This window comes from Polyodon spathula, chromosome 5 (genome assembly GCF_017654505.1).
Source record: "Polyodon spathula isolate WHYD16114869_AA chromosome 5, ASM1765450v1, whole genome shotgun sequence".
NCBI classification, from domain to species: Eukaryota; Metazoa; Chordata; class Actinopteri; order Acipenseriformes; family Polyodontidae; genus Polyodon; species Polyodon spathula.
The window spans coordinates 21,219,997-21,230,872 of record NC_054538.1 but is presented as its reverse complement, the minus strand read 5'-3'; the positions used below and the strand labels follow the sequence as shown (position 1 = coordinate 21,230,872).

At 40.0% G+C, this 10,876-nt stretch overlaps 1 protein-coding gene across 1 annotated transcript; it reads right to left on the bottom strand.

Moving 5' to 3' along the window:
* Positions 1 to 1,899: 1,899 nt before the first annotated feature.
* On the bottom strand, positions 1,900 to 10,167 carry LOC121315717 (epoxide hydrolase 1-like). The gene is made up of 9 exons (XM_041250062.1): positions 9,830 to 10,167; positions 8,490 to 8,715; positions 5,296 to 5,476; positions 4,502 to 4,714; positions 4,115 to 4,244; positions 3,678 to 3,892; positions 3,462 to 3,570; positions 2,880 to 3,005; positions 1,900 to 2,572 (listed from the first exon to the last, which is right to left on the bottom strand). Exons 1-9 carry the CDS (start codon positions 9,856 to 9,858, stop codon positions 2,374 to 2,376), a joined length of 1,428 nt encoding a protein of 475 aa, XP_041105996.1. The 5' UTR covers positions 9,859 to 10,167; the 3' UTR covers positions 1,900 to 2,373.
* Positions 10,168 to 10,876: the final 709 nt, after the last annotated feature.

Below are 10,876 nucleotides of genomic sequence, written 5' to 3'. Positions count from 1 at the left end.
TTTTATTTCCTGCATGCAGTACCTTACACTTTTCTCTATTAAATGTCATTTGCCATGTGTCTGCCCAGTTCTGAATCTTGTCTAGATCATTTTGAATGACCTTTGCTGCTGCAACAGTGTTTGCCACTCCTCCTACTTTTGTGTCGTCTGCAAATTTAACAAGTTTGCTTACTATACCAGAATCTAAATCATTAATGTAGATTAGGAATAGCAGAGGACCTAATACTGATCCCTGTGGTACACCGCTGGTTACCACACTCCATTCTGAGGTTTTTCCTCTAATCAGTACTTTCTGTTTTCTACATGTTAACCACTCCCTAATCCATGTACATGTGTTTCCTTGAATCCCAACTGCGTTCAGTTTGAGAATTAATCTTTTGTGCGGGACTTTGTCAAAAGCTTTCTGGAAATCTAAATAAACCATGTCATATGCTTTGCAATTATCCATTATGGATGTTGCATCCTCAAAAAAATCAAGCAAGTTAGTTAGGCACGATCTCCCTTTCCTAAAACCATGTTGACTGTCTCCCAGTACCCTGTTACCATATAGGTAATTTTCCATTTTGGATCTTATTATAGTTTCCATAAGTTTGCATATAATAGAAGTCAGGCTTACTGGTCTGTAGTTACCTGGTTCAGTTTTGTTTCCCTTTTTGTGGATCGGTATTACGTTTGCAATTTTCCAGTCTGTCGGTACCACCCCTGTGTCAAGAGACTGCTGCATGATCTTGGTTAGCGGTTTGTAAATTACTTCTTTCATTTCTTTGAGTACTACTGGGAGGATCTCATCCGGCCCAGGGGATTTGTTTATTTTAAGAGCTACTAGTCCCTTTAACACTTCTGCCTCAGTTATGCTAAAGTTATTTAAAACTGGACAGGAACTGGATGACATGTGGGGCATGTTGTCAGTATCTTCCTTTGTAAAAACTTGTGAAAAGTAATCATTTAACATATTTGCTATTTTTTTTTCTTCATCTACGATTTTGCCATTTGTATCTCTTAAACATTTAATCTCCTCTTTGAATCCAAGAGCTCTAGGACCTAGGCCATCTTGGCCTTGAGGTCCATAATGTCCCTCGCTTGCGGAGATGGGGAGCGATTGCGAGCAGCCTGCGCATTGGGATGTCTAGCAGGCGGTCCTGGGACAGGTCATGGCCGCCGACAGTCTGGCCGTAGAGGCTGCCAGGCCATAGAGGCCATAGAGCTCGCCCTCGTGGCTCTCTCCAAACTAGCCTCTTTCACCTGGGGCAGGAACGCCTCTTGAGGGCCAAGGTGGCATGTTGAACGGACAAGCATCATGCACAGAGGGTATGCTTGTCCTCTTGCGGGATATTGGTATTGCACTTGTGCACCATGATACCTAAGTATCAAGGGCTGTGTGCCGTGGTACTGAAGCACCTGGGGGGGCGCTATGCAAATGTGCCTACCCTAACCGTGCGGTCACACACACCTGGTCAGCACGTAGCGTGTACCAAAGGAACACGAGGCAAGTGGGCAAGCTGAAGCAGAAACTAAAAACACGGTAGAAAGATAGTATAGCGGAGAGCACATTGTTTACAAGGCCTGACTCGCCAAGGTTGGCTGGCCTACACAGCTGGCAGGGTCTACTAGACAGCGGGGATGCGGCAAGGCCTAGCCCCATGGAGGAGAACGTGGCTGGAAGAGTCACTCAACGTCAGGGATACATTAAGGCCTAGCCCCATGGAGGAACTGTGCACTCTTAGAAAGAATAGACAACCACTCGCGGATGACTGCACACGCAGTTGCTCACACACGACAGACAGATACAAAGAGCGGTCTACCATGCAAGTGAGGAGGCCGCTGAAAGACAGAAAGGCAAAAAAAGGCTTGGTCTTTTTCAAAGTCGTTGATTCCGGAAAAACGGTGAGCTGTGTAATGTTATTAGAAGTTCAAGATTTTATTTATCATTGAAATTTGACACTTGCGTTACACATTTGTTTAATTTCACAATATACTATAACATATTATTGCTAACAAAGTGAGAATGGTTTAATTGATTTTAGTTTGTTTAGAAATAACAAATGTAATCCTGATTTTAAAAGCCTACAAATTTACATGGATTACTGAAGACCACTATCAACCATTTGTTTTTAGATGTAATCTTTTATCTTGTATTTGATTTCATTTATTATTATTTTATTTTGCAGAAACCTTTATCCTGGGATTTGACTGATTGGTTACTTGACTGATGGTGCTATGGTGGCTCATATTGAGGATTTAAAATAAAGAACTGGTCAGGTCAGATTATCTAGTGATCTTAACAACATCCTTAATAAGCCATTGTATTCTGCTGATGCCATTACATTTTACAGCACTTGTTACAGCAAAACATTGTCTAGATTTAGTTCTAAATCACTTTTCCACTTTCTTCACAAACTGTCTGATGTCCTCTGCTAACAGTTCTGGCTCTTCGAATGCTGCAAAGTGGCCTCCTCGCAGCATGTAGGAATAGGAAATGACATTCTTGTAGCGCTGCTGGGCCCAGACTAGAGGAGCGTGCAGCAGCTCATTGGGGAAGGCAGCCAGTCCAGTTGGGACACGGACGCCAATCCTGAAGAGCAATGGGATGAAATCAGTGTTACTGTGCATAAAACATGTTTATCATCAGACCCTAACTATAACCTAAATAAACAAACAGGTATCTACATTCTGTTTTATTAACTGTGTTCAGAATCATGAGTCAATTTGGGTTCAGTCCTGTCAGCAACATGATAAAAAGACTGATCAGAACTGAATCACTGACTAGACCACCAGGATTTTTAGGTTTTTTCTTTTAAAAGCCAGGCTGCCACTACTGGTACAGTATTGCACATTCTGCCCACAATGACAAGACAAAATTTAAAAGAAGATGATCTTACTTTGAATCAGGCCTCTTCTCTAGGTTCTTGTTCAGATTCTCTTTGTAAAACCTCATGGAGGAAACCATGGAGCCTGTCACCCAGTAAATCATTACATTGGTCAGGAGGTCGTCCAGGGAAAACTTCCTATAAGGGGACAAGCAGACACAAAGGTTAAAAAAATGTAAAAGACCAATTACAGGATATACTGATTGAGGGACTAAAGTGTGAGAGGGAAAGGAACCAAGTGAACAAGAAGTAGATCAACAACAATGGCACTGTTTAATTGGAAGTGAAAATATTTAAGAATTCTTTTGTTTTTCAGCCCACTTTGAACAATTACTTTTCAACTGTTTTGGAGAAAGTTTATTAGTTTATGAACACTTTTAAATAGTCCTTTAAAAAAAAAAAAATTCAATACAAAAAACTTGAACATAGCAACTCATCCAGCTCCACATCCACACCTTGCCAGAGTAGTCAGAAACAAACTTATTGGCCATGTTTCAGTTAGAAAAAATAAAAAGTGCCTTAAAAGCAAGAATTGGCAATACAGAGTTAATATAAAACACTGAAAGCACTGCAGAGAATGAGGGGGGTGCACACCTTTCCAGACCCCCATCCTCTAGGTCTCTGAATTGCTTATCAGTCCATGTGGAGAACTTCTCCAGAATGTAGGCTGCCAGTCCAACTGGGGAGTCATTAAGCCCACAGCCTGCGGAGGAAGAGCAGGAGCAAGGTTAATTATCATAACCAGAACCTTTGATTGCTTCGTTTTGTTTTCTTTAAGACCTTAATAAGTTGGTAAGCCACAGCCCTGACCTGCAGTGTCGGGTTTGGTGGCCTGGATGTGCATGTACCCCGATTCTCTCAGCATGTTGTACACATTCTTCTCGAAGAAAGGGAAGATGCGCTTCACGTCCTCCCTGGTGAATCCCACCAAGAACGGCACGTAGGCACCCAGGAGCAGCGAGACAAGCATCCACAGGTTGTGTTTTGTCACCGGGAAGAAATTCAAATGAAGTCCTTTCACATTTCTAGAAGGAAAAAAAGATATTTACATTTTATATATAATATATATATATATATATATATATATATATATATATAGGTTTATATACAATTATAAATGCTGCAAAGGAAACTTCGGAAGTTGAATGGTGATGCAACAAGCGGCAACTTCTGGATTTAGTCCACACTATTTCTCCAGCTGACAAGTTATTTGAATGACACTGAATTCTAAAACTTTCTGTACTCACTCAGGTCTCATCTGTGCAATGTTGGTAGTGATCAGACCCCCCCAGTCTCCACCTTGCATGTAAAACTCCTTGAAGCCCAGCCGCTGCATCAACTTGTAAAATATCCGGGCTGCAGCAATCGAGTCGAACCCTAGAAACAGCACAACAGTACAGAGGGACAAAAAAATGAACTCTTAAATTTAAAAACCTGATCAGATTAAGATAAGCTACCCTCATGAAAACATGTGAGGGTACGAAATCAACCCCCTAAAATATACTATGACGGGTAAGTAAACTAGGTGGACAGGTATTGGAGGAGTAGCATTTTAGAACTAGAAATACGTCACTCTGTGACAGCTAGTCTTGGGTCACATATGACCAGATTTCTTTCCGCCACCTATTGCCCACCTGTCTTGTGGGGAGCCTCTGAGAAGCCATAGCCAGGGATGGAGGGGCAGATGACCTCGAAGACCAACCCGTCTCTACTCTCGGTCAGGAGGGGGAGAATCTTGTAGAACTCAAAGAAGGAGCCTGGCCAGCCGTGCACCATCAGCAGGGGCTTTGCAGATTGTCCTTCCGGGAGACCAGAGGGACGCACATGGATAAAGTGGACATCTAGACCTGAGGGGGACAGACACTTTAAAAGAACAGGATCCATAGCTACTGTGTTATTTAGGACAATTCCAGCTCACATGTGTAAGCCCCACAAGGTGAGAACACTGAAGTTTGCAAAGATAACCATTTTGATTGCCTTTGACTCCATGGGGGAAAGAAACTAGACAAATAACATTGATATCATTTTAAAGGTTGTGCTGGATTGACCTATTCATGTTTATGACCTTTTTTCAGAAAGTCAATATCAACCATGCTATAAAACAGCAATAAAGGTGTCCATAGCACTGTCTGCTTAATTTATTTCATTTTAAGGATCTGAAATACAGTACAACAATACAATAAAAAAACACATTTTTAAATACGTACCAGTAAATACAACTTCTTAGAGCAAGGACATTCGATTGGTTTTCTGTTCTGAAGTCCTGTCAAGGTTACATTAATAATTCCCCTTTCCCTGGCTTTCATTTAAAACACAAATTTCCTATCTATCTTGAACAATACCTTCAAATAAGTAACAAAAAAAAAAAAAAAGAAAGAAAAAATTATAAAAAATAAGATATTGTGTAACCTATCAGTAAATACCTCACCTTCAATTTTGGTTATGAAATGTGGGTATTTGTTGAGGAGTTTGACCTGCTTTTTCCAGTCAAACTGGTTTCTCCAATAAGAAACAACCTTCCGGAGGTGGATGGAGTTAAACCCATAATGGAACTGGCTATCCTCCAATGGTGGGGTAAATCTGGTCTGGTCGATGCGGTTGTAAAGATCCTGAATAAAGTTACAATAAAGATAGTTTTGACTTGACATTATTTTTGTAGAGAGGGGTAGCAGTATACAGTGCCGAGAAAACGTGTGTGAACCCCTTAGGACTTTCACATATTTCAAACCTAAAATGTTATTAGATATAAATCTAAGTCCTAATAATAGATAAAGATAACCTGATTAAACAAATACTTTTTCAACATTTATTTATCCACAAATGATTCAACATTCAATATCCATGTGTGAAAAAGTATGCGAACCTTCAGATTCAGGAACTGGTGGCACCCCCTTGAGCAGCAATGACTTCAACTAAGGGTTTCCTGTAACTGTTGGTCAGTCTCTCACATTGGTTTTGAGGAATTTTGGCCCATTATTCCTTACAAAACTGCTTCAACTCTGTGACATTTGAGGGCTTCCTTGCACGTACAGCTCGCTTCAGATCCTGCCACAACATTTCAATGGGGTTTAGGTCCAGACTTTGACTAGACCATTCTAAAACGCGGAGTTTCTTCTTCTGCAGCCGTTCTTTTGTAGATCTGCTTGTATGTTTAGGATCATTGTCTTGCTGCATGACACACTTTTGGTTCAGCTTCAGCTCACGTAAGGATGGCCTGACATTCTCCTCTAGAATCTTCTGATACAATGCAGAATTCATAGTTCTGTCAATAATGGCAAGCTGTCCAGGTCCTGTGGCAGCAAAGCAGCCCCAAACCATCACACTCCCACCACCATGCTTGACAGCTGGGATGAGGTTCTTCTGCTGTACGCAGTGTTTGGTTTTCGCCAAACATAATGTTTCTCATTGAGGCCAAAAAGTTCTACCTTTGACTCGTCTGTCAAGAGAACATTGTTCCAGAAGTCTTGTGGATCATCTATGTGCTCTTTGGCTAACTTCAGACGGGCAGCAATGTTCTTTTTACAGAGCAGTAGTTTCCTCCTGACTATCCTTCCATGAACACCACTCTTGTTCCGTCTTTTTCTGATAGTTGAGTCATCAACACTCACATTAGCCAAGGCGAGAGTGGCCTGCAGATCCTTGGATGTTACTCTGGGGTTCTTTGTGACTTCCTTGATGATTTTCCGGTTTGTTTGTTCTTGGAGAGATTTTGGTAGGACGACTGCTCCTGGGTAAAGTGACTGTGGTCTTGAACTTTCTCCATTTGTAGATGTGGTGGAGTGTCCCGCCCCTTTATGTTTATTAGTTTTTTATGTTGTATGTAGTGTGTTAATGTTGGTGTTTATGTATAAAATACATGGGATATAAATATGGGTTACGAGCACGAGTGTTTAAAATGTATGTCTGTATTTAGGCACGAGGATTGCACAGCACTTCACGTACAGGTAAAATGTAATAATATGTGAGTACAGGAAATTGCACTTTTATTAATTCACATGCAGTTGTACCGAGACACCAATTGAATGATTGATTAGCAATCGAGTCTCGGTACAGCTGCATAAAAGCAGCATGTTTTCACTCACTCTGGGTTTTGTGTGTTCAGAAGTGCAGAATGGGTGAGAGAGAGGAGAGTTAAAATAATAGAGCAATTGCTACAGCGTCCTGGCTGAACCAACACGGTACTTGATTGTTGGGTTCGTCCACGTCCATTTTCTGTTTTGTCTGTCTGTTTGATTGGCCAACGTGCCCTTTATTTTCAGTGTTGTGTGTTTTGTTTAACTCTTTTTTGTTTGTATTATTATTTAATAAAACGCTGGACGCCGTATCGTCTCAGGTTCACCGCCATCATGTGTTTTGGTTTCTGTGTTCTTCCGGGTCTGACGTCACCTCTACCTCATCCTGGTCACAGTAGACTATCTATCTGACAGTGGACTGGTGGAGCCCCAAATCCTTAGAAATTGTTTTGTAACCCTTTCTAGACTGATGAGCATCAACAACTGTTTTTCTGAGGTCCTCAGTGATTTATTTTGATCGAGGCATGACGTGTTTCCACACACCTGTATGGTGAAGACCAAACTCACAAAGTTTCTGATCTTTATATAGGGTGGGGCCTGCCAAACTCACCCCTGAAGAGCTACCTAATTATTTAAACACCTGATTCTAATTATCCCCTTAATTGGGCTGATAAAACCTGGGGTTCACTTACTTTTTCACATACCCTGAATCTTAATTATTCATTGTTTGTCTAATTCATACATCATTTTGTTTCAATAGACATGGAATTGGTTAATATAAACCCAATTGGACATTTAAGAAAAGACTGGTTTTGATTCAAGAGGGCTATCATGGTAAAACTATGAAATTTCCATAATTATCATTGGGGTTCACAAACTTTCTCGGCACTGTAAATAAACTGCCAAAAACAGAACCAAGAAAAGGTGTTTGCATGAGTGCTTAGAATTTTTACTGAAACAAAAAATATTTATAGTTAACCTTGTGTAAAAAAAACAAAGGGATATGTTTTTAAATAGTTTATCCAGCCTTTAATGAACTCCTATTTATCGAAAGGAGAAAAAACACCTACTGGCTTGGCAAAACCAGTATCATACATGAAATATAATGTAACTGAAGGTCTCTTAAGCACTCTCACGTTGTTTGTTTCTCAGTTTTGTACGTTACTGTAGACTTTTCATCTTTCACAAAATAGGAGTTAATTAAACTGGATAAAATACAAGAAGGCAAACATGTTACTATTGCCTTCTTGCTGCACTATACTATATATTTGTATTACGTTCGATAAGGAAGCAGAGATGCATTCTTTGTGTGGGCTGCTGAATTGAAGCTTCAAGGTTCCAGCCTTGGAACTGGAACATGTACTCTACACTCTCAGTGGAGTGATATACGTAGTTCAGTGTGCAAAACCCGTTCCACACAGCTGGTAATACACCTTTTAATTGCACAATGAATTTTAGGAGAGTGGCTATGCAATTTTCTGACATATGAACATCCACAAATTATGTGAGTGAGCATCAGAGAACTCTGAATACATCTGCAATTAACCCAGTATTTTCTATTACTATAGTAGTCTGTGGGTGAGTTTGGTGTAAAATGTCCTTCAAGTACCTTTATTTCTTCATCTGAAGTTTCAATCTGAAAAGGGTGGATTTCCTTATCTTCAGCCAGTGGTTTCTCCCCAGCACCCCACCAGCCATCTCCCATGGGGAGGGTCTTGGCCTTGGTCCTCCTCCAGATCACAAGGAAGTATACCAAGAGACCCCCGGCTCCCACAACTGTGGAGACCACCAGCGGCTGCAGCCTGGAGAGGTCCAAAGAGCTGGGCAACATGTCTCTGTGTGCGAAACAGGGAAGGGATTAATATCAAAAAACAAACATGCTAGAAGAGTTTTACTAGATTAGATCCACCCAGCAGAGTTTTACAACAACAAGAACCAGTTTGAGATTTTGATAGTGCCTTTTAAATACTAATGTAAACCAAAGCTCTAAACTGTGATGTGAAAGCAGAAAAGACAGGAACAAATCTGTTCTAACTAAATCAGGACTGATTGTGGTCTGATTTATGGACACATGCTAGTGTGTTCAAATATGCTATGACTGAGTTTGTTTTAGCCTTAGATCTACCCAGTTAAAGACTGCTGATGTCCATGCATCTCAACCAGAAATGTATAGGTACAGTACAGCTCATCAGGTCAGAAGAACTTAACTCCACCCACTCCCATTATTACTAAAAATACTGTTCTACATACTAATCCCACCCCTTTGGAACATAATAAATACAACCTTTGGATCCATTCAACTTCAGTAAAAAAAAATTTATACTTTGACCTTTTCTTTGTGTTAAGCCTTTTATTGTTTTTATTCGTTATTCAATAATGCTGCTGTTCAATGCTGTTTTTTTCCTTTTTTTTTTACAGATATACTTTAATTGCAGTACAGTCAGAGTTTCTGCACAGTAAATACATTTATCGAAAAACTATTTTAAATACATATTCTCATGTACTATCTACTGTGTGATTTTTAAATGCATTTCGTTATCTTCTAATTCTCTTCCCTATAAATAATCATTTTTTGTGTGACATTCAGTTAGTATTTTAATTCGTGCATTACTACAACATTGGTTACAGAACACAATACGCGCCCGTAAAAAATAAAAACAAAATACAGCGTACAGTATTCGTTTGCAACTTAAAATGCAAAATAAATCACAAAGCCCATAAACTCATGACGACAAGAAACAAACAAACAAACAAACAAAAATAACACTGATCTACGTTAAAATTAATCGATTGTTGACTTTTCAGTTGTGAATGTGATGTTTATATAAAAAAAAGGACTGGAAGAGGGGCTACGAAAATATGACCTTCATCAATGAAGAAAATATGCTTGAAATATTTGTTAAAACAAAACAAAACAAAAAAAAAACATTAACAAATATGTTTACTCACTTTATAACTTCTGACACGTGACCAGGCATGACGGAAATCCTGCAGAAAACAATCTAAAGCAAATGCGAACAGATCGTACACGGTGCGCACGCTCTCTAACTGCGCACACTGCAGTTGGGGGAATGGAGCTCCAGAAGAATTAATCCATTAGAGGACCTTGTACAAGAAGATTTAAGGCTATTCTATGAGGTGCCGTTTGGGACATAATTCACCCACTGATATACACATACACTATATACTGAGATACATACTGTAATGATCCCTTATATTACTCCTAGCTCTGCACTTTTAAGGTTTGGGGGGTCTTGAGAGACTGACGTTAAACTCCACCTCCCAACGGGGGAGATGCATTGTGAGCACTGTTGCCAAATCCAAGTCCTCTTATAATAAGCGGAACGGGGCTTGTTCTTTTAAAAAATCACTTTAAATATAGAGTCGCGGGTTGCACGGGAATGTACATTGAGGCAACAGACCATGGAGGATGGAGAGAGCGAGGATTTCATTTTTTTCATTATGTAAGTACACACACATTATTTTAATGTGTAATTTAATTTTGTATGTATGCAGCAAAACTATAACTACAAAAAAATGGAATTTGTATAAAGACCCCCACTCCCCTCCCTCTGAAATGGATTGGGCTTGTTTTGAAAGGCAGTGCCGCTTTTTTTTCTCTTGACGCTTGTTGGCAACATTATAGTGATTGTGAGTGCGTGTTGTGAAGGGAGTTGAACAAGTAGGGCTTGGCGGTTGAAAGTTGTGCAGGGATATCAGAAGATTATAAAAAGCAAACTTTCAGTGTTGGTACTAAATACCCGTAGGGGAACTCGTACTATAATAGGCATATATTGACTATCTGTGGCTTGTGTACCCGATTCTGAGGACGGGGTAAATAAGTATGTGACGGAGAATAAACTGAGGCCTTCCCAAAAGTGGATTTCTGTGTATTCACTTAAGTACTGTTTCCTTCAATGTTACTCTGGCAGAAATGTTACAATACACTGAGACGCATACACTATACTGCGATTCCCTACTCATACACTGAGATCG

Coding starts and splice junctions, on each gene's coding strand:
- LOC121315717 (XM_041250062.1), bottom strand. CDS start 9,858: ATGCCTGGTCACGTGTCAGAAGTTATAAA. Junction 3,893..4,114: donor ATTGCACAGATGAGACCTGA/GTGAGTACAGAA, acceptor TTTTCCTTCTAG/AAATGTGAAAGGACTTCATT. Junction 3,571..3,677: donor CACCAAACCCGACACTGCAG/GTCAGGGCTGTG, acceptor CTTCCTCCGCAG/GCTGTGGGCTTAATGACTCC.